At 34.8% G+C, this 25,112-nt stretch overlaps 2 protein-coding genes across 6 annotated transcripts in view; one reads left to right on the top strand and one right to left on the bottom strand.

Annotated features, from left to right (window-relative positions):
- The window catches only part of LOC122400660 (kinase D-interacting substrate of 220 kDa), a 187,134-nt gene that overhangs the window by 50,710 nt on the left and 111,312 nt on the right, over positions 1 to 25,112 (top strand). For 2 of the 5 annotated variants that reach the window (XM_043402222.1, XM_043402221.1), the window contains exon 2: positions 4,849 to 5,503. The exons of 1 other annotated variant lie outside the window; for it this stretch is intronic. In XM_043402222.1, the coding sequence (XP_043258157.1) occupies positions 5,372 to 5,503 (132 nt within the window). In that variant the 5' untranslated portion in view covers positions 4,849 to 5,371. Of the gene's footprint in view, positions 1 to 4,463; positions 5,504 to 25,112 lie in introns of those variants that run through there. 2 more of the 5 variants (XM_043402220.1, XM_043402217.1) reach the window with 2 other exon arrangements.
- The window catches only part of LOC122400674, a 30,145-nt gene continuing 22,297 nt past the window's right edge, over positions 17,265 to 25,112 (bottom strand). Inside the window, exon 2 of the mRNA XM_043402253.1 lies at positions 17,265 to 20,903. Coding sequence (XP_043258188.1) covers positions 20,417 to 20,903 — 487 coding nt within the window. The 3' untranslated portion in view covers positions 17,265 to 20,416. The remainder of the gene's footprint in view (positions 20,904 to 25,112) is intronic.

The raw sequence follows: 25,112 nt of genomic DNA, 5'->3' as shown, positions 1-25,112 counted from the left end.
TTTTCGATAGAACATGAAGATTGTACTAAATTATTGAAACTCATATAGAGGTATACATTATGTAAAATGAGTACCCGGAATTTGTAAATGAAACTCAAATTGCTTACTTAATCATCCAAATTTATTTTGTCGCCTTTAAAGTAGGCCCCATCAGAAGCAATGCACATACGCCAACGCTTCTCCCAGTCTTCAAAACACTTTTTAAACGCTGAAGAAGGTAGCGCCTTCAGCTCCTTCTGCGAATTTTCTTTTATGGCCTCTATCGACTCAAAACGCCTTCCCCAAAGGGGTAATTTGAGTTTCGGAAATAAGAAAAAGTCACAGGGGGCCATATCTGGTGAATACGGTGCTTGTTCGATCACATTTGTTGAGTTCTTGGCCAAAAATTCGCGTACCAAGATCGATGTGTGCGACGGAGCATTATCGTGATGCAGGATCCAAGAATTGTTTTTCCACACATCTGGCCGTTTCCGACGAATATTTTCACGCAAGCGTCTCATGACGCTCAAATAATATTCTTTATTTACTGTTTGTCCATCTGGAAGGAATTCCGAATGAACAACATCACGATAATCAAAGAAAATAGTGAGCATGACCTTAATTTTCGAGCGACTTTGACGCGGTTTTTTAGGGCTTCGTTCATTTTCTAAGCGATATTCCGAAGATTGTTGACTTGTTTGCATATCATACTCATAGACCCATGTTTCGTCACCGGTTATGATGAGTTTCATACAGGTAAAGTCACTAGAAACTCGTGAAATCATGTCTTCAGCAACTGCTTTTCGATGTTCTTTTTGCAAAAAATTCAGCTCCTTCGGAACAAGTCGTGCAGCGAAGCGTCTCATGCCCAAAACTTCAGTTAAAATGTTATGCACGGACATGTGAGACATTTCCACTTCATGAGCTACCTCTCTAATACTCAGGCGACGATTATCGATGACCATTTTTTTTATCTTTTCGATGTTTTCGTCAGTCGAAACCATTGACGGTCAGCCGGCACGCGGCAAATCTTGCACTTCTTCTCGGCCTTCTTTAAATGCCTTGTACCATTCGTATGTTTGCGTTTTTGATAGGCACCACTTACCATAGGCTTTTTGTAACATTTTTAACACTTCGGCACAAGAAAATTCGTTAGAAACGCAAAATTCAAGGCAAATTCTTTGCTCGACAGTTCTTTCCATCGCAAAAATCGCAGAGCATACTCGAGATCGACTGGTGTAAATAACTGCCGTGAACACACTGGTTGTCACATTGCGATCAAATTTAGCGTAACAACTGAATACAATGTTGCCTACTTACACACAAAAATTTGTTTCAATACATGCACTGTAGGGTTTGAAAGTGAGAAATTCCGGGAACTTATTTTACACAATGTATAGTGTAATGTTTCTTTATTTGATACATAACAACAATACAAAAAAACCTTTAGTGGTACTCAGTAAATTAAATAAAATTTGAGGTTGCGTATGAAACTTAGCTGTCAGTAAAAATCGTACACTGTTGGTAACATTGGAAATCCGGTGAATCCCCAATTGTTTTTTGTGTAACAATGCCTAGCAACGATTGAATCTAGCTGACTTAGCAGCATTCTGATTGTTATACGCGTTATTCTGCCAAAAAATCAATAAAAAATACTTAAAATGCGACAAACTACGGTAGCGGAGCGTGAATTAGTTATTTATCACTATAAAAATAAAAAAAGTTATAATGAAATTATGTTAGAATAAGTTTCAGGATATTCAGCCGGAATCAGTATCAGTCTTATGAAGCTAACACAGACTTGTAGTTAAATATTGCACTGGTTATTAATAAAAACGCACGTGTCTAAATTTGATACAGAGAAGTATACAGTACATAAAAAAGAATAGAATAGAAAGAGGGCGCGCGGACTGTTGAGTGTACGCGGTGAATTTAAAATATAGAATTTATTTCTAATAAATTATTTGGAACGAATTGGATACAAAAGTAAGATTACATAATATTACAAACAAGAAAATTCTTAGAAAAGCTTTACAAGAAGAATGATCGAAAATAACACCTGAATTTTCTGAGAATTTAGTAAAATCAATTCCTCGACGACTGCAGCGTGTTCAAAATGCATTTGGTTAACCAACTAAATATTAATATAAACAATTTGTATTATACATTATTCTGAAACTGTATATTATTTCCTCTGTACGATTTTTACTGACAGCTAAGTTTCACACGCAACCTCAAATTTTATTTAATTTACTGAGTACTACTAATGGTTTTTTTGTGTTGTTGTTATGTATCAAATAGAGAAACATTACACTATATACCTCTATACGAGTTTCAATAATTTAGTAAAAATTTCATGTTCTATTGAAAAAATATCGGTTGAACCGCTAGGTGTACGATTTTAAATGACAGTCACTGTACGTTCTCGACTGATAGCATTTTGCGAACGTTCAAAATTAATTTCGTAGCATTTTGATTTATCAGATCCTAATACAAATCAGCTGCTGAAAATTGCCTAAAATATTCGATGGTACGAAAGATGATAAAGAAATTATCAGGTCGGACAATAAGTCATCTGGTTTTTTAAAAAGAAATTCGAAATAGTAAACTTTTTTTAAAACAATGTTGCATAAATTAAAATCGACAGGACTCGATGTCTAATCAAATACCTTTAAGAGAGAAATCGTGTCTCCATAATTAAATTATCGATAAGAAACTTACGACTCGAAGTGTTATTTGCTACGACAATAATCATTATCTTTATGATCGGAATTAGTACTGATTTGAGAACGATTTTTGGGGGTCGGCAAACTCGTTTCCTGTAACGAATTGTAATTCAAGTCATTTTTTCCTTACAATGAAAACGTTAAATTTTATTGCGGTGTCCGACCATAAATTACCAAGCAAATGCCTCGTAAATGTCAGAGTTACGATAGAATTCAATAATAGAAATTTACACGGCTTTAAGTCGGCTGCAAGATGCGCGTAAATTATTATTTTTGTACTCGTGATCTTTTCGAGTTCTGAAGGTCAACTTAATTTTTCATGTGGATACACATAATTTGTTTTGTCTATTTAGACAAAGGTCATTTTAGTTAAAAGGTCATTTGCAATAAAAATGATATCTTGTTACAAATTATTATTGTGCATCATTTAGAAGGTAACAACTCAAGTATAAAGTAGTAATTTGTATTGTATCTTTGAATCAAGTTTGAAATGTTACAGGGCTTAAGAAAGTAAACAATGTTCGAACTATTGGTTAAAAGGTTATTTGCAATCAAAATGATATCTTGTTACAAATTGTTATTGTACATCATTTAAAAGATAACAATTCAAATTTGAAGTAGTAGTTTGTGTTGTATCTTTGAATCAAGTTTGAAATATTACAGAGAAATGTTACTTAAGAAAGTAAACAATGTTCAAACTATCTGATCAATAGATATCGTACACTAATTCATAATCTACATATTATACTATACAGGGTATTCGGCCACTCCTAGGAAAATTTTAATGAGAGATTCGAGAGGTCAAAATAAATCGAAAATCAAGAAGGCTTCGTTAAAAAGTTATAAAATAATTAAATTAAAAAATTTCAAATCATTCTGGAAAAATTATTTTTGGTTCCGAGGTTCAATTACAATCATTTTTGGTGTATACTCATACCCCTGAAATCCTACCCACTGTCGAGAAAAAAATTCGGGTAGATGCTGAAATTTTCCAGCAAACAAAAATTTTTCAAATCGTTCTAAAAAAATTATTTTCGATTGCAAGGGTCAATTACAATCATTTTTGGCCAATAATCATACCCCCGAAATCCTAACCATTTTCGAAAAAAATTCCTTACCGAAAATATAATCTGAGACCACTCTGAGAAATGTCACTCCCAAATTTTTTGCGTATCTTTAAAACGTCATAACTTCTGAACGGATTGGAGAATTTTAATGTTTCAAGTGGCAGACAACGCGTATTTTGGTGCAGAATATATAGAAATTCTAACAATATTGAAGAAATTGTTCCTGCACCCCGTAAAGTGAGAAAACCCCCATAAAAATGGCCCAATTGTCAAACGACCATAACTCCTACAATAAGGAATATATTTAAATGAAACTTTTTTCTAAAGTAGAACTCATGGGTACTTACAAAAAAGTTTTAGACAACTTTTTTATAGGGCGTCAAACAAAATTACTAAAAATCAAAAACGAATTTTTAAGAAAAATCGACTCAGTTGCTGAAAATTTTCGGTGAAAAAAAAAAGAATTTCAAATCGTTCTAAAAAAATTATTTTTGGTTGCAGGAGTCAATTACAATCATTTTTTGTGAATAGACATACCCCCAAAATCCTGCGCATTTTCGAGAAAAAAATTCATTACGGGCGAAACTTTAAACGTTAATAATTTTTTAATGAAGTCTCCATCAACAAATTGGTATTCTTGATTTTCGTGCTATTTTGGCCTCTAGAATCTCCCATTACAATTTTCCCAGGGGTGGCCGAACACTCTGTATTTACAAGCACGCAGACGCGTATTTTTGTGAGTTAAATATCAGTGATCATGTTCATTGTTCAGAATTATGTAGATTGATAAATTTTATATTGCATTATTTAAGATGTTGATTATCTAGCTCGTAAACGATAGTAATTTCCGATAAGATCATTTTGATTCCAAATGACCTCCGGCTAGCTAAATACGTATAAAAAATTATGTGAAGGCTACGAATAAAAAAAAAATAATTTACGCGAAATTATTGTAGCTAACTTACAGCCGTATGAATATTTCTTATCGAACTCTATTGTAACTTCGCCATTTACGACATACTTGGACATTTATGGAAGGGACACTCTGTATACTTATACAATATTTTTGCTTCCAGATAAATATAAAACCATATTTCTAACGAAGTAAGAACGAAATGAATCACGACACCGAAATAATAACAGTTTAAGTAAGACGTCTAATCGTGTTAGCAAATCGTTTTATCAACAACGAAGCAAACCAGAGCAATTACGTATTGTTATTAATCCCACTTTATTAACGCGCAAAGAACACATTCGACAGACGATTCGTTGCAAGTCAACGTTTCGAGGAACGATTTAAAAAAAAAAGAAATTAAGAAACGTAATAGTCATTCGGTTTAATACTCAGCTGTGAAGTGTCATTCAAGAGTGGTGTACATGTTCCTAAAGGATCGCCGTTCCGTGGTTCGTGCCTTGCAATTAGTGTATTCTACCCGTAATAGCACAGTCGCATTCTATTATCGCGACAATCAGTTTGATGCGATCATGCGACGTGTTAGGTCATTCGCTTAAAATTTCGCGAGTGATTGGAAGAGAAAAATCCATTCGATGAACGTTGGATCGATATATCGGAGGGGAGAAAGTCTAAGGAAGTGAAAGATGTCGCATCTACGAACGAAGAATAAATCGACGACCGGCGATGAGAATACGAAACAGATCTCGAAGCATGGGGAGTACCGCAGGATTCAGTTCACCTTGTTAAAGGGACACTTAGAGCACCGTCTTCACGAGGTAACGAAACATAAACGCAACAACGTGTTAGTTTAGGAAAATTTTCCGTAACTCTAGAGTCGATGTATCCACGTTGCATAACGTTCGTGCGTTTTTATCGAAAGAATTGTAGGTTGTAGCCATTTTCAAATAGGAGGAAGGACCCCAATTGTACGACTTCGATTTTCATGGGTCTCTGCAAGGTGATAACATACAGAGTGTTTGGCCACCCCTAGGAAAAATTTTAATGGGAGATTCTAGAGGCCAAAATAAGACGAAAATCAAGAGTATAAATTTGTTGGTTGAGGCTCCGTTAAAAAGTTATTAACGTTTAAAGTTCAGCAATCTTCGAACAGTTGCGTGCGTGCAATAGTGGTTCTCACTTAAAATGAGAAACTTTACTTACTGACGCATCGACAGCTATACAGTTTTATGAGTGAGAACCGCTATCGCGCGTGCGCAGCTGTTCGCAGATTGCCGTTCTACAGGCGGAACTTTAAACGTTAATAACTCTTTAACGTAGCCTCAATCAACAAATTAGTATTCTTGATTTTTGTCTTATTTTGGCCTCTAGAATCTCCCATTAAAATTTTTCCCAGAAGTGGCCGAACACTCTGTATATAAATTTCTATTCTCAATTTTTCTTGAAAAATAAGTCGTCGAAGGTATGATTGTAACTGTAACAGGAATTATAATGTATAATAAAGATACAGCTTATTGGTATATAGTTTAATATAAGTATAAGATAAATATAAGAAAATTGTTCTTGTTTTCTAGAATTTCCCCTCCAGCCTTGGAAAAAATTTTAATGGGAGATTCCAGAGGTCAAAATAAGACGAAAATCAAGAATACCAATTTGTTGATCGAGGCTTCGTTAAAAAGTTATTAACGTTTAAAGTTCCGCCTGTAGAACGGCAATCTACAAACAGCTGCGCGCGCCACAGGTGGAACTTCAATTGTTAATAACTTTTTAACGAAGCCTCCGTCAACTAATTGGTATTCTTCATTTTTGCCTTATTTTGGCCTCTAGAATCTCCCATTCAAATTTTTCCCAGGAATGCGCAAACCTCTCAGTATATTTTGAGACATTTACAATGTTACAATCTTCATCGATCTATTCCACGCTGAGAATACGTTTCTATCATCGATCACCTTCTCTGAGCCATCCTGTACATAAAACGACTGTTAATACCGTGCTCCGATAGCCAGATTAAACTCAGGTATTTCCGTGTTAGCATAATTCGATTCACGCGATTCGGTTACGTAGTCGAGCCCATATCTGGTTTGGGCACGAATACGGGACAGCCGCGTAGGATTTACGGCGACGCGTAGAATTACACGTTTTTGATCAAAGAACTGCAACAACGGCGCGCATCAGCGCATCGATCCACGGCTGTGTCCAATTTATGCCGGCTGACGCGTACTATTTTCGTTTACCTTCGACGGCGTGCCAATGTAAGTCGAACACAGGGTGCCACGATGATTTATTTGTCTCCATTCCCGCGGAGACTCGCGCCGAGTGTTCGGTGTACAGTGCCAGAGGACTCGTCGTCGTAATTAACATCCTCCCCGAGGGAAGAGACCGTGCCAGGAGGATTCGCGATCAAGTTTAACCGGCCGCACGATTCATCGAGACGCATCATGCCCACCTTCGTGGACGTGTCATGGATCCACGAATCGCTTCGCGTAATTTCAACTACGTCGATTAACCCTAGGATCACTTCAGGCGAGTTTCACATACGGGAACGCTTTTGGCCACCACTCGAACTTAACCTTTTACGGACGGCCATTTTGGAGCGCGTACGTCAACGAAAGACGAACAACGTGTATCTGAAAATTTGTATCTCTGTCTGACATTATTCAATTTTCATCTTAACACTAGATTTAACTAGATTTTTATTGAAACCCTTCGTGTTGACGATTACATTAACATGCAGTTTTTCTTTTAATTACAATATATAGGATGAGTTTTCTAACATGACGACCTCAAATAACTCGTAAGGTATTCGTTGTACTAAAAAATGTTTTAAACAAAAGTTGCATGGTATCTAGGGGGACATAAGTGTTCTAATCTGTTTTTTATTACCTCACTTTTTTATTAAGACATTAGAGTCACCTTCGATTTTTTAAATGGAATGTCTAATATTTTTTTTCGAATTCGGATAAATCATCAAATTTTTCGTAAAAAAGTATTACACAGAGTGAAACCTCAAATGAACTGAGATATTTTTTAAACAAATTTTATTTCAAGCAGTGTGTCAAGTGCTGTCCATTACAGTCAAAAATTTGAATGACAGATTATAGAGGCCAGAATAAGACCGAAAATCAAGAATATCAATTTGTTGATTGAAGCTTCGTTAAAAAGTTATTAACAAAATTATTGTTTAAAATTATTAATAATATTTGTCTACCTACACGAATTTTTTTCTCAAAAGTGCGTAGAATTCCGTGGATATGTCTATTCACCAAAAGTGATTGAAATTGACCTCCACAACTAAAAATAATTTTTTTAGAACGATTTGAAATTTCTTTTTTTCGTCGAAAAATTTAGGCACCTGTCGATTTTGTTTATAAATTCGTTTTTCATTTTTAGTAATTTTGCTTGACGCCCTACAGAAAAGTTGTCTAATACTTTGTTATAGGTACCCATGAGCACTATTTCAGAAAAAAATTATATTGAAATCTGTTCACTATTGTAGGAGTTATGGACGTTTGAAAATTGGGCCATTTTTATGGGGGTTTTCTCACTTTACGGGGTGCAGGAACAATTTTTTCAATATTGTTAGAATTTTTATATATTCTGCACCAAAATACGCGTTGTTTGCCACTTGAAACATTAAAATTCCCCAATCCGTTCAGGAGTTATGATGTTTTAGAGATTTTCATGAAATTTCGGGGAACCATTTCAGGCCTCAGATTATATTTTTGGTAATGAATTTTTTTCTCGAAAATTGGTCGGATTTCGGGGGTTTGCCTATTGACCAAAAATGATTATAATTGACTCCTGCAACCAAGAATAATTTTTTTAGAACGATTTGAAATTATTTTATGTTGTCGAAAAATTTCACACCTTCTCGAATTTTTTTCTCGAAAGTGGGTAGGATTTCGGGGGAATGTCTATTCACCAATAACAATTGTAATTGTCTCCTGCAACCGAAAATAATTTTTTAGAATCATTTGAAATTTTTTAATTTTGTCGAAAAATTTCACACCTTCACGAATTTTTTTCTCGAAAGTGGGTAGGATTTCGGGGGTATGTCTATTCACCAAAAATGATTATAATTGACCCTTGCAGCCAAAAACTTTTTTTCCAGAACGATTTGAAATTTTACAATTTTAATTGTTAATAACTTTTTAACGAAGCCTCAATCAACAAATTAGTATTCTTGATTTTCGTCTTACTTTGGCCTCTAGAATCTGTCATTCAAATTTTTGACTGTAATGGACAGCACATCGAACATCGCTTGAAATAAAATTTGTTTAAAAAATATCTCAGTAATTAGTCATTTGAAGTCCCACTTTGTGTAATACTTTTTTATGCAAAATTTAATGATTTATTCGAATTCGAAAAAAAATATTAGACATTCCATTTAAAAAATCAAAGGTAACCCTAATATCTTAATAAAAAAGTGAGGTAATAAAAAACTGATTAGAGCACTGTATGCCCCCCTAGATACCATGCAACTTTTGTTTGAAACATTTTTTCTTACAACGAATACCTTACGAGTTATTTGAGGTCGTCATGTTAGGAGACCCACCCTGTATATTCGTATCATTATATTAACAAAATTCAACATATATTGCTACTAAATAATATTCACGAGCTTTGTAGTTTTAAGTATGGAATTTGACGCCAAAATCTAGTGTTAATTGTTATATATGTATTAAGGAAAATAATAGTTGATTCCCTAGTTTTGTGGAGAATTTCCCTATCTATAACAAAATTAACAAAATTCAACATATATTGCTACTAAATAATATTCACGAGCTTTGTAATTTTAAGTATGGAATTTGACACCAAAATCTAGTGTTAATTATTATATACGTATTAAGGTAATTAATCGTTGATTCGCTAGTTTTGTGAAGAATTTTCCTATCTACATCCACAACGATAAAGTCTTGTTTGCTATCCGCAGATATCGTCCGTAAAAGGTTAGATTTAATCAGGTTTGAATTAAATGAATTTGCAGTGTGTATGAAAGAAAAATAGAATTCTAAATTCGAGTAACAGGAAGTTAGTTTGGTAGTAATAGAATTAGAATTTGAGAAATGGAAGAAAGTCTTCAACAAAAACGACGTTCAATGATCGAGCAGACATTTCGTTTATTCATTGACACCAAAAACACGATCGATGCGAGGTTAAAAACAGTTCATATAAATTTCTTTTCGTGTCAGTAAATACCCAAAATTGTTTGGTTAACGACATTTTTTTAAAATACAAATTTAATTCGCGTGAAGTTGAAATTTAAAGTGCTATACTAGTCCATGTCTTTGATATTTGTTGAAACTATAGCTTGAAAAATAAAAATATTCAATATTACATATTCTGCAATTAACACATTCTATTTTTATTTATTTAATCTGATTCATTTCAATCATTGCGTGTAAAATTGCTATATCATCCACTTTCGTTTTTGGCGTTAACAAATTTTTGTATTTTCAAAAGTGATTTTTGTATTGAGAAACAGTTTTCAAATCAGATTTTTTGAAAATTTTTTGAATTTTAATAATGAGTAGTATAGCCCTTCCTTTGTTAAATAAAGTAACAGTATTACTATCACGGTAGATTTATTGTCTTAGATAATTTTAAGTAATCGATAATTTAAAAATAGTTTTGATTAATTCGTGCGTTGTTTTTTTATAATTTGACGTATGAAACTGTTATAGCCTTATCTGTTTTTTATTTTAGTCTATGATTCTAAAAGAAAAGTACAGTAATAATTAAATACTCACATTTACTCGCATTTTGTCAGTACTGTTTTGCAGTAGAAATGTTAAATATTTTTAATCGAAATTTAAAGGTGGACAAATTTTTTATCGAAATAAATAAAATTAATTTTTAACCGTTCGATTGCATAAAAAGTCACGAATAATTGAATCTATATGTTGGTCTATTGGTTATGTATTTTTCGAATAAAATTTTACTCATTTCTTCTGTTATCGACTGTTAATTAAACTCGAAGACAACTAATTATACAAATAAATATTTATACATATTTGCTTATGATAAATAGAAAACGCACGGATGACCTAATAATAACTATTCCAACCAATGCTGCGTAAAGAGAATGGAATGTTTTTCTAGTGGACGTGACAAAAATAATAAAATCAATTCAAAATTCGTTTCTGTGTCACGTAATCTCAGAGTAGTATTGATTGCAAGAGATTATAACTAGTTTAGTAGATAATACGATTTAATAGTTTCCCACTTTTTGTTTAAACTTTTAACAAAACAAATTACTTCACTCGTTAATAAAACGAAACTTTAAAGTGAATCATATTAAAGTAAATAATAGTTCATAATTAAAGAAAGCAAAGCCAGTTATAAATAATCTACGAATGCGTGGGGCGAGTTACGACCATAGAAGACCTCCTACGGTGAAGCTGATTTGTGTCGTACGGTTCATTCGTTTCGCTTATTTGTCGTGGAAATGCTTCCCTTTGATTGTGCTGGAAGATATAAATAGTTTCAAAATTAGAGTAATCTTTAACTACGCAAGTTGTCTATTATAATTATGTTAATCAGAGATGTATTTAATTTGAATTAGACCAATTAAGAATATAAAACCACACTTTACTAATAACACTTTATTTGATATACATATATTTATACAGGGTGTTCGTCCACCCCTGGGAAAAATTTTAATGGGGGATTCTAAAGGCCAAAATAAGACGAAAATCAAGAATAGCAATTTGTTGATTGAGGCTTCGTTAAAAAGTTATTAACGTTTAAAGTTCGACAGCCTTACAGTTTTGTGAGTGAGAACCGCTATCGCGCGTGCGCAGCTGTTCGCAGATTACCGTCCTACAGGCGGAACTTTAAACGTTAATAACTTTTTAACGAAGCCTCAATCAACAAATTAGTATTCTTGATTTTTGCCTTATTTTAACCTCTAGAATCTCCCATTAAAATTTTTCCCAGTGGTGGCCGAATACCCTGTATAAGTAAATATGTGAGCAAATATTACATGACGAGAAATCGGACACTTTTGGTTATATCATAAGAGAAGAGGAAAAACAAAAGGAAATACATGTACACATGGTGTTCCGCATTTTTCCGTACACACTTCAGCAGTGTGTTCTACAAGTAAAACTAAGACTAAAGTATTATACATACAGTGGCGGCCAGCTACTTAAGACCGCTGGGTAGTCAAGGAAATAAAAAGTGCTAGTATTTTATCCATTGTATTATTCGTATACTAAACTCATATGAAATATATTTTGAAGTATGTTATACCATAATATCGCAATAATTTTATTTACAATACTATTAGCTACAAATATTTTTAACATTTTCTCAGATTAGGTCGTTATGACAGCGAACAACTACTTAAGACCAAATCAGACTAATACTATAAATACAGGTAAAATTAATGAAACTTGTTAATTGCGGAAAAATAAAACTTAGCAAATAGTTAGTAACGCGTTGCACTCCCTTTTTGTCGTATCACTTCTTCACAACGTCTTGTCATTGACTCAATTAAACGGCGACAACGCTCGACTGGAATATTATTCCACCCTTCTTGAATAACAGCGTATAATTCATTTAAATGTTTGGACTTTTCATATGTTACATGTTTCGCCACATCAATCCATAGCATCTCAATAGGATTGAGGTCTGGAGATTGAAAGGGCCATGGTAAAATGTTTACATTTTGCTGACATAAAAATTGTTTAACCCTACGGGCTGTGTGTTTCGGGTCATTGTCAGCCTGCAAAATCCAGATATCTGGCATTTGATTTCTTGTAAATGGCAGCAATACCTCATTTAATATATCAATGTATTTGTATTGATCCATTATTCCTTCAATTCTATGAATTGGGCCAACACCTTGTAACGTAAACGCTCCCCAAACGTTCACTGAACCTCCTCCACCTTTCACGGTTGATTTTATGCATTTTGGTGAAAATTCCTCGTTGACACGACGTCGAACATACAATTTGCCATCTGACCCCATTCTATTAAACTTGGACTCATCGGTAAAAACAACTTTTGACCAGTCTGCTATTGTCCAGTTGCGATGATTCTTAGCGAACTGTAAACGAAGCTTTCGGTTTCGTTTGGAAATGAGTGGCTTCTTGTGAGCGATGCGACCTATAAGATTAAATTCGTTTAATCTTCTTCGCACTGTTCGAACACTAATTTTCCTGATAATTTCGACACCAGATTCATTGAGAACTTGTTCGGCTGTTTTGTAACGATCCCCTTCAGAGATGCGGTGAAGAATGCGATCTTCTTGTGCTGTTGTATTACGAGACCTTCTTTTACGCGACACGTTACAAACTGATCCTGTCTTAGATATGAATTGCATTGCCTGTATATACGCCGTTTTGGAAATATTTAATTTTGTAGCAATTGCTGAAAATGAGTATCCCTTATCTCTCAATAATTTAATTTGAATTCTTAGTTCAGGAGTAATGTTCTTCTCTCGACTCATGATTGTTGACTGTGATCCATTGCAACCATGTCAACAGTGATGGTAACTAAGGATCTGATGCAACTATGTAATGTGAAAATAAACAAAAAATGAAAAACACGAATCGGTCTTAAGTAGTTGTCCGCTGTTATAACGACCTAATCTGAGAAAATATTAAAAATATTTGCAGTTTATTGTGTTGTAAATAAAATTATTGTGATATTATGGTTTAATATACTTCAAAATATATTTCATATGAGTTTAGCATACGAAAAATACAATGAATAAAATATTAGCACTGTTTATTTCCTTAACTAACCAGCGGTCTTAAGTAGCTGGCCGTAAGTAGCTTATAAATTTATAAATGGTTTGTTAAGAAGTTATGACAAATATATGAAATGTGATGTTTTTTTTATTTACTAAACAAACAAATTTACGTTATCGTTCGCTCTGATGCCTATTCTAACCTCAATTAGACGTACTCGGTCTCCGCGACCCACTTTCCGCCATTTTAACCCTGAACGAAACGGAGGAAACATTTGTTCCGAGGAAAGTTACTTTTATTTCTCTAAATGTCCTCTTTTTACACTAAACCTACCATGATTAGTGACATAACCGTTTTTAAAATTTTGTTTAGAATTTCTAACGTACTGTTATGCCATAAGCTGCAGACTCGTCCAAATAGTTGCGGCGTCACAATATTAGGTTGATTTTTGATTGGGAAAGGTTCAAGCACTCGGACAAAGATATCAGGATATACTCTAAGGTTTATTCGGAGACTGAACACTGATGCACTCTTTACAAGATGAAACGTCCAAATGAGCCCGGAGGGCCAGGAGCGGTACACTTTTATAATTTTGGTTTAGGTACACCCGGGTTAGGTCTGGGTCTATGACGCATTTGTTTTTACCCCATAAAGGAGTCAACAAGTTCGTCATCTTCTTCGAGTATCGCTTATGACTAACCTTATCACTATGAGTAATACTTATTTTCTATGGGGGCCTACGGCATGACAGTACGATGTTATTTTAGCGCCATTTAATTTCACGACTTTCCTTATAGTATACGTGGAATCAATTTTTCAATATTTACTTCTATTTTTATTGTTTGTTCTCTGAGAAAAATATGTAGTTTTGCTTACCATTATCGGTCATCTAACTGGTTGAAAGATTTATATTTTTTTGTAAAAAACTGGACAAAATTTGGTATCAAATTCTGGTTAGGTTCCGATATAAATAGGAAATACAGGGTGTTCCGCATTTTTCCGTACACACTTCAGCAGTGTGTTGTATAAGTAAAACCAAGACTAAAATGTTACATAACAAAAAAATCCATAAATGCTTTATTAAGATGTTAAAATATTAAATATTGTAGGATTTAAAAAAGAGAATTGTATTTGGAACAAATGTACAAATAATATAATTAAATGAACGAATTTGAAATACACCAAGCACACAATCTTTTTACACAAATCAAAATCTCATTAATTGACAACACAAATTCAAATCACGTCTGTCTTTTCCAATCACTCGTTACTCTCTGCCCGTTGTCTCGCTGTCCCTAGTAACCCCTTCTTTTTTAACAAAACACTTTCAACCCTTTTGCACATAAGTTAACATTGAACCAAACTACAGCGTGACACAAATATTCAACACAAATCTCCGAACCAAACTACAGCGTGATACAAATATTCAACACAAATCTCCTACAATATATTAAATAAATATTAAATAATATTAAAAATATGAACTGTGAAATTCGGTTGAGATTTGTGGTTCGATAGTAATATAAAATGTAATTTATTCAGATCTAATAAATCATACAGCGAAATTACAAAGGTAGCGAAGAAGAGATGTTTTATAAAATACACAAATATATAGTAATACACAAGCACGGGAATTCCCCGCGATCGACTGGTGAGCTTTACTTGGGGGTTCCCCTACGGTCGACCAGTACTCCAACGTAAAGCGCCATCCTGCGGCCATAAGCGTGCATGCTTCAAGATATTAAAATAAGAAAAAAAAATTTATAATGAAGCAAAACCAATCTTTTGCAAGCATTCGATATCGTGAGTTTCTTTGCAATTTACTGAACATAAACTTGAACGATAATTCAAAATTTTATGACAACAAAAAGATATCATCGAAGATAGAATACTTCAGCATCCAAGGTAAATGATAGAAACTAAACTCTGATAAAGAAATGTTTAAGTTATTCACATAATTCTGCGTTAAAAATATGTTTTCGTGCCTCAACTAGCAGTTGCTCTCTTTCTGGTTAGTATAGCTGCCAGATATAATATTACGAATAGTATATCCGCGTTGATACATTATTTACGTTCGTTCGTTTACGACTAATTTCTTCTGTATAGTTTTTTACAAACATTGTACAACGTTTCGATTTATAAGTGTACGTACCTACAATGTTGTTGGGATTGGGTTTGGTTCAGGCCACTAATTCTAGACAACTCATTATTATACTTAACACATTTATTTCTTGTTGTGTTTTCTGAATGAGGTAGCCACAAAATACACACTTTTATAATATGAATATAAAGGTATATTTAAACTCAAAACACAATTAAACATTCAATTTACAACTAACAAGACATAACCTAAACAGTTGCTATACTGCTAACCGCCATATACCATACTGCTGGGCTCTACCTCCCCCCCTCAGGCGTTGCCAGATTCTTGGCAGTGTTGTCAACATTTCTAATTGTAACAATGAACGTACATATTTCTACACGTGTCCTTCACAACGCCATTACACACTACCGAGCGCTCTGCCACGGGATTCCCCCTCGTATCTCCATTCCAGCGCTACCAACCAAAATCAATAAAAATAACTACACAAATATTACATAAATACAGAGCGGATCATTAAACTTGATCAACTCAATTATTTTCGTAACTAATCGACAAATCAAAATTTTGTTCAGGACGATTGCATATTATCTAATCGCGGAAAATTATTTTAATACAGAATTGTATTAAAATTATTGTAATACAGAAGTACTGTATTAAACGTTTAAAGTGGTTACTTTATATTGTAAAAATAGTTAAGAGTGACACAAAATTTTAAAAGATATAAATGAAGGATTATTATTATTACAATTTCTATAAAATTTCAGATTCTCTGAACTAAAATATGTGCACATAATTTTCTGTTCGTTTTTTCATTTTGAAATATCACTTTATTCTGTTTTCATATAAAGAAGCAAAGTACAATACAGTGGGAAAGAGAAATAATTTTTTATCGTAATCGAAGGATCTAGTAACTAAATTGCAAACTTCGTCTTTAAATTATGGGTGTGTGAATTTATATGTAATTTGAAATATATAGAACGAATTAGAATTTGGAATTTAACAAGGCCGTATTGTAAATAAAGAACAATTCAACTATATGTTACAAGGAGCATACAAACGTTAACTGTTTGCACAGAAAATTGAATAAAATCGATTAAGAGGAGGAAAAACAGTAGTTAATTTTCGTTTCTCAGTTATATTATTTAACGAAATCACACAACATACGAGATCGTTGAATTTGTTTTACTATTAAAATACGATATATTATTGAAAAATATGCTAATAGACGTATTATGCAGAGATGAAAAGTTGGCTGGCATGTCTGACTAGTTATGGTATAATCTCCTTATGGATATAATAGAAAGGAGATTATGCTATCTCCAATCAGACCTGCTAACGAACTTCTGTGCATAGTAAGCATATCACAGTACCAATTTGCAATATTGAAATTAAAATAGCCTTGTAGTTTAATACGTGTCTATAAATAAAGGCGAACTGCATCGATTTATACATAACAAAATATTTCATTCCATTCAAAAATACAAAGTCCTATTTGAAACATTTTTTAAACGACGAACAATTTGGGAAATACTTTCATTTTTAGATAAAAATGAGTGATCCTTATATGTATAAGGAATCATTCACTTTTATAAGAAAATTCCCTAGTATTGTAACTAAATTATGGTGCATGGAAATTTTGTTTTTTCTCGAATGGTTCAATCTGTATTCTTATTTTACAATTTCATCAATTAAATATACATGACAACTCGCAAAAATGTTTACAAATATATGTATTTTAACATTATAATAAACTCAGTAAAATAAACTAATTGAGAATATGGTAACTTTTTTGACCTAGTGTTTATTGAGAACACATCAAAGATGAGTTACTTATCTAAATACAAATTACGAATAAAATATTAAATATTGGTTATCGATTCATCGAATAAAATTTTGCTCTTTTCAAATTTTTTTTGGACGCAAACATTTCGAGATTAAATGATCGAAATGGTTATTAAGGTCGTTGAATTTGTATTTTATGTCGAAAAAAAGATGTGGAGTCCCATTATACAAAATACCAATGACTTCGAAATCTTTTAAAAAACGTCATTCAGAAAAAATTAATTTCACCGTTACACGTACTCCTTTAAATAATATAACTTTATGCAATTAATAAGGTAGATATTTAACTAAGACACCCTGTATATTGCATTTGAATGTTAAAATTCAAACGAAAAACGTTTTAAATCTTCCACTTCTGAAAGCGATTTTTGCAGTTATATTCATAGTTATACCATATGTCGTGAACGAGGCATTTAGAATTCCAAGAAGATCGAACTGGCAATTCGAAACATTAGTTGATTAATCACTTTAGTCGATGGACTGAAACTTCCGTTACTGGCATGCGATTATCTAATTTGCCGGACTAAATTAATTGTTATATTACGTTATCCTCAACGTAAATCATTAATGGTAGTAGTCGCCTCGTCATCGCATAGCGACATGATGCCAAAAATGCTTTTATGCGATGCTTATCGGTCGTAAGCGTTATTGGGTGCCAGCGTTAATTATTTGGTCTAATATGACTTTAATCGATTCAGTATTTTTTTAGTATCGCTTTAAAAAACTGTTGCAACTTTGTATTCGTTATACACTCAGATTTTAAATAATTCTTGCTGTACGATTTCTTTAAATAATATTTTATTGATATTACGATGAGTATATTTATCGATAATAGATTTTAATTAAATTTACTCTCGTAGTAGTTATTTTCGATTTGTCCTATTTTTACTTCAATGTATACAGGAAGTACAACATAGCAGTACTCAGATCATCGAACACCCTTTATGCATATGATTGCACTGTACTGAATATTTTCTCTGATTTACTTACAGTGCCGAACAAAAGTATTGGCACAGACCGTATTTTCAAATAAAATGTTATGTAGCAATGAATAAAGCACAATGTCTACTTTATTTTTGGTATAAAATATAAGTTTGAGGTTTGAACTTTAAGTATCTCGTGAAATAAAGCGTTTAAGTAGACCTGCAATAATGAAAAATAGTAACAAATACACAGAGGGCAGTTTTCGACGAAACAAAAGTATTGGCACACTTGTAAATTTAATATTTCTATGAAACACTTATGTAAATCTTTATAATATTAGCATGACCGTTATATCCAGGAAAGTCCCAAGATTCAATTTGATATTCATTTGTTATTTCTTACTAAGTTTGCCTGTAATAAAGTGAATAACACAACAATGTATCGAAAAACACGAGAAACTACAATTTCAGAGAGAAAAATTATATTAAAATTATCAGAAGAGGGGAATTCATATTCTACAATAGCTAAAATAGTAAATAGAAGTCGTTTCACCGTAAGAGATATCATTAAACGGTTTCCTGACGAACAAAATGTAAAAAAATCTTCCGCGAAGTGGTCGTTCACAGAAATTATCAGAACGAGATAAACGAAAAATTACCAAGATTGTAAAAAAAATCTTAAAGTTGCCTCTACAGAAATAGCGGCACAAATGAAAAGTGAAAATAAGGTAAATGTGCATCCTATAACTATCCGGAGAGTTCTTAAAAGTGCCGGGTACAATTCAAGAGTGGCTAGAAGAAAACCATTGATCAGCAAAATTAATCGAAAAAACAAATTAGAGTTTGCAGAGATGTATGTACACAAAAATTTAGAATTTTGGGATAGAATGCTCTTCTCTGACGAAAGTAAATTTAATATTTTTAAATCTGACGGTCAATTAAGAATATGGCGAAAGCGTAATACCGAGTTGGATTCACATAACATAGTCTCAACTGTTAAACACGAGGGTGTTAGTGTATTAGTATGGGGTTGGTTGTATGAGTTCCTCCGGACTTGGAGAACTTGTTTTTATAAACGGTATTATGGATAAATTTGTATATTTAAATATTTTGAAACTAAACTTAAAAAAAAGTGTGGAAAAATTAAATCTTGGGGAAAACTACTATTTCCAACAAGATCATGATCCCAAGCATACTGCTTATATTGTCCGCCAATGGATCGTTTTTAATACACCCCATACATTGCCAACCCCTCCTCAATCGCCGAATTTAAATCCGATTGAACACATATGGAATGAGTTAGAAAGAAGGATCCGAAAACACCTTATTCAGACAAAGGAGCAATTAAAAGATGCACTTATGAAGGAATGAAACGAAATAGATTTAGAAGTAACAAAAAATTTAGTACATTCGATGCCTAATCGATTACAAAGTGTAATAAGACAAAAAGGATTACAAACAAAATATTAATTTGTATATTGTATTATAAAATAGTAAGTGTGCCAATACTTTTGTTTCGTCAAAAACTGCCATGTATGTGTTTGGTACTATTTTTTATTATTACAGGTCTACTTAATCGCTTTGTTTCGCGAGATACTTAAAGTTCAAACCTCAAACTTATATTTTATACCAAAAATAAGGAAGATATTATGCTTTGTTCACAGTTACATAACATTTTATTTGAAAATGCGCTCTGTGCCAATACTTTTGTTCGGCACTGTATATGTAGGATGTTTTTTAATATGTGGAAAGGATGTTAAAAGTCATGGTAAATGTGATCTGATAGTAATAGTAGTAGATTTATTTCCTGCTTCCCCTTAGGGTTACACTTCCTCCCCACCTTACATTTCCATCTCTCCCTTAACCTAACTTATCCTACTTATCCTACTTATTCTACTCTTACTCTACTCCTCACTGCCCTTACATCCTCCCCCCGCCGCTTTTCCCCTCTCTCTCATTTCCTTTCGCCGCACGCTCTTATCCTAATCCTACGCTACTCGCTCTCTCTCTCTCTCTCTCTCATCTCCCTTCGCCGCACGCTCTTAGCCTAACCTTACGCTACTCGCTCTCTCCCTCTCTCCCTCCTCCCTTCTCTCCCACTCCTCCACCCCCGCTCGCCCTCCCCGCCGTCGACTTCCATTTCCGCCCTTGCATTCCATTCCTTCATTCACTCCTCCCCTCATCCCCCCCTTCCCCCCTCTCCACCTCTTTCTCTTTCCTCCTGACCTCCAGCCTCTTTATCCACCCCTCCCCTCCCCCTCCCTCGTCCAAAATCTCCCTTATCCTTTCCCCGATCCCCTTCCCCTCTGCCTCATCCCCCGTACATCTCTCCAAAACGTGCTCCCATGTCTCCTCCTCCCAACCACATACCCTACATCTCCTCTCTTCCTCATCCCCCCAGTACCTCCCCCCCCTCATCTCGTTCCCCATCCTATACCTAGCTAGCCTTCCATACCTCACTTCTCCCCACCCTGCCTTCAGGTACCCCGGTAACTCCCGTCCCACCAACTCCCTGTACCACCTATTATACCTCGACTGCACCACTTTTCCCCATCTCTCCTCTTCCTGCCTCCTCCCATCTTCCTCCTCCCATCCCTCCCAGCCCGCTCGCCCACTTGCCCCTCCCTCTCCTCCCCTCAATCCTCCCAACCTGTCTCTCTCCCACGCCGACAATTCCTCTCCCCCTTCCCTTCCCCTTTCCCTTATCTCTTCCAGGCACCACCTAGCCAACTCCCCTCCCTCTCCCCTACTCAGTTTCTCCTCATATCTCCCTGCCCTTCCCCCCGCCCACGTCCTCAACTTTTTCCTCTTCGTCTCCTCCCTTACCATATATCCTGGCGTCCTCCAGTCCACCCCCAATGACCACCTTATATACCTCTCCTGCATCCTCTCCATCTCCTCCCTCTCCCTCCACCCCCAAATCTCTGCCCCATATCCCGCCACCGTCCAGACCAACGTGTCGAACAGCCACATCCTCCTTCCCCAGTCCCTCTCAAACTTCCTTTTCCCGATTCCCCATGCCTGCCTCATTACCACCCCCGCCTTTCTCACCCTATCCCTAACCTGCGCCTCCTGACCCCCGTTCCTCCTGAACACGTACCCCAGGTACTTAAACTCCTTCACCTCCTCTATCCTTTTCCCCTTCCACCTCCACTCCACCTTCCTCTCCCTTCCTCCCCCCTTCCTAAACCTTACCACCTTCGTTTTCTCCACATTAACCTCCAACCTCTTTCTATCCAGGTACCCTTCGAGCCGCCTAATCATACTCCCCATCTCTTCCTCGTCCTTCGCCACCATCACCAGGTCATCCGCATACGCCAGCGCACACACTCTCCTCCCCCCTACCTCCACCCCTCCCCATCTTCCTTTCCTCATCTCCTCTTCCACATCCGCTATTAACAAATTGAAGATCTGATAGTAATATAAAATGTAATTTATTCAGGTCTAATAAACCATACAGCGAAATTAGAAAGATAGCGAAGAAAAGATGTTTTATAAAACCGTTTCGACAGTAATACACAAGCAGGGGAATTCCCCGCGACCGACTGGCGAGTTCTACTTGGGGGTTCCCCTACGGTCGACCAGTACTCCAACATAAAGCGCCATCGTGCGGCCATAAGAGTGCCACAGTAATTACGTATGATTTAAGGGAGAATTCTCGTGTAACGGAGTTAAAATTGAAGTTTCATTTTTAATTTTTTTTGTAAAGAATTAAAAGTTCTATTGTACTAGACTTTTAGGGACACGAAGAAAGACCCTTAAATTATACGAAAATATTTTTTTTGTCCATTTTTATTGTTATAGTTTAGGAAAGACCACCATTAACACGAAGGTATTTAATGTAGTTATTATTACTTTAATAATGTCTTAATACTACATAGTGTAACTGTACGAACATTCCAGGCGTCGCACGGGGAAGTCCCATTTGAATAAGTATAATAGATGGCGACACTGTTGAAAAATATGTGGTGGATAAGTTCGCGCTCGGGAGAGTCTTCAGATATAAAATTCAATTCTGTCGTTGTATCAAGAAAGGGCTTCATTTAAGCACACTTCTGCTTTCTTACTTCTTGCTTTGCGTAGGCGTCGAACAGAACTGGCCCCTAAAAATCCCTGGACCAAGAAAAAGGGGGTGCGCCAACTTAAATCTAATACTACCAACTAGTGACTTAGATCTTACTTAAAGTAACTAGAAACTAACTAAAACAAGGGACTTAACTAGATGGCGCTTGCTACGCCTGTGATGTTAGCCGCCACAAATATCAGGTCCTTTTGCATAGGAAATGATTGAATAAGTAGATATAGACAATATTTAAATGTAAAATACAACCACTTTAATTATTCTTTAGATATTACATAGTTAAATAAAGTACAGTATGCGATGCCGACCATGCGGCTTGAACAAACGACTCGAACAAAAGCGACAGAAATCTCCGCACGATCTTCAACCACATTATAGGTGTCGCCACTTTGGCCGCGAGATTATGAACGGCTCAACAGACACTGCACCCCTCAACATTTATTCTCTTTTATTAAACAGTAGTTAAGTCTTTTTTTTTTGTATAAAAATCATTTCTTCAGAATGGTATAGTTTTTAAAACTTGTCATATTTTTTGTTTAAAATAGGTTCAGTAACAGTGGAAATCAACCAGCTTTAAAAAAATTTTTCGTTTGTTGCTTTCTGATGCTACGCTGTACACCAACTATGGTTACATCGTCGGATAGGATTAAAAGATTTAACTATTATTTAATGAAAGATAAAAATGGGCTAAAAAAATATTTTTGTATAGTTTAAGGATCTCTCTTCAGGTTTTTAAAAGTCTAGTACAATAGAACTTTTAATTCTTTACGAAAAGAATTAAGAATGAAGCTTTAATTTTAAAGCTGTTACACGAGAATCCCCCTTTAAGCCACTTTTATAATAACCGTCACATTTATAATTATTGTGAAGTAGAACAAGGAGTTATTTCATTTAGATAGAATAAAATAGTACCTGTATCTATAGAAATATCTGCAAGAATGTTCGTACTGAGGAAAACCATAAGTGGTGGTCATTAAGTATAAAAGGTTAATTTATCTGAGATATAGTTTTGTGCAATGATACCGTATTAGACACATCGTATGGTCGTAGAATTTTTTCAAAGGGCACAATTTATAGAGTTCTTCCATCGGCGACGAGCCTAAATTTTCAGTGGCTAAGTGACTCGAATCGCGACAAATCGATCAGTTGCATATTTTCTGTGAAGGTTCTCTGGTTCTTGGCGATATCGTATCTAATGCGTAAGGTCACTGTCTTATCGTATTATTATCAGATGTTGCAATCACAATACGACGATAATTGACGAGATACCATTTGCTTTGCTATGATTTTTCATATTATTTTCCAGTCAGAGATTAGACGCGATGAATGATGTGCTCTGCATCGTCGGCAGTTAACTCGCGGTGGCATGTCTCGAGCTCTGTTTTTCGAGGTAGACGGATGATCTCTATTGTTCTAAATCCATAATTACCACAGTATATCAATTTTATCGGTATTAGTAAGAATTATCGTAGCAATGTTTGGTGTTTTGGACTTACGTGATAACAAATTGCTCGATGTTCGTATATCTGTCATGCGTCATTGCTTCGATTCTTGTAATCCTTCGCCACGACTGCCAGTAACCCTTTCGAGAGATGAAAAATTTTCCACCGTGCAACGTTCCATTCTCTCGTCGTTGATTCAGCGAGATTTTTCATCGAGGCGAAACGTCTGGGCGGGAACAATGTATTATTTTCGATTTCACACAACAATCGATCAGACGTGATCAATACTCCTCTGTGGGTGAAAAGGACAATAAGTGGTCGGTAAAATTTCTGTGTGTTGGTGCCTCGCGGGAACGACGTCGATTGTCTAATCTGGCGGGCGATTAATTTTATACATCGAAAAAATGTTAACTCGCGAAGAAATAAGTGCCGGAGGAGAATTATTATTATCTTCCGTCGAACGAAGTGGACAAACGTGCCAAACGATCCCACGAAACATATACTAGTAAAGTACATGAAAAATAAAGCTATTTTTAATTGAAGATTAATTCTCAAGTGTCTTCTAATCCAGAAAACCAATTAATAAATATTTTAGTAGCTTGTACACATAAACACACACGGATGTGGTTCGCAAGTGGTAGTACAGTTGGGTGTAGATCGATTTCACGAGAGAATATGGAATCAAATATGGAAAATTTTTTCATACAAGGAAATTTGTTTTCGAGAAAATCGTACGTTTAAATAAAATTCGACTTTTTAAATCGTGGTATGTAACAATATACCCGCTCCTGTTTGTGTTTGTAAACATTTCTAACGTCACGAAATGCAGAAATGAAAGATTGTTTTTAGAATTGTTTCATAGAAGTAAAAGAGCACAGTATGATCTAAAAGTATTTCTGAAGGAATAAAACAGTAATCATAAATGCAATTCAAGATCTAGAATTTTAAAGTTTATTGTAAAATCTCCCTCTATCTAATTGTACCATTAATTACGAACCACTTTGTACATGTAAGCATTAAGTTTTGAAAAGTCTTATCAGATTCGAGGAATATAACGTTTGCGTATGTTTGCTACATTGACGTATGTTTAACGTCACAAAAAGAGCAATCGATGTATCATACGTAGAACAAATATAGTGATCTACTTGAGGTACATTCGAGTGGACTGTTAAACCAGTGTTTCTCAAACTGGGGATCCGTAAACTTATGCCAACAAAAGGCAACATTCTTATTCTAATACGAATACCAAATAGAAGATAAACAAGAAGGTAGAATTTGAATTGTTGAATAAATATTTTAAAATGATTGAATAAAATGTATCCAATCGTTTCTGTCA

This window comes from Colletes gigas, unplaced genomic scaffold (assembly GCF_013123115.1).
Source record: "Colletes gigas isolate AHSC1104 unplaced genomic scaffold, ASM1312311v1 Colletes_gigas_Sc00019, whole genome shotgun sequence".
In the NCBI taxonomy this organism is placed as follows: domain Eukaryota; kingdom Metazoa; phylum Arthropoda; class Insecta; order Hymenoptera; family Colletidae; genus Colletes; species Colletes gigas.
Note: the sequence above shows the minus strand (reverse complement) of the source record. Positions and strands in the feature narration are given on the sequence as shown.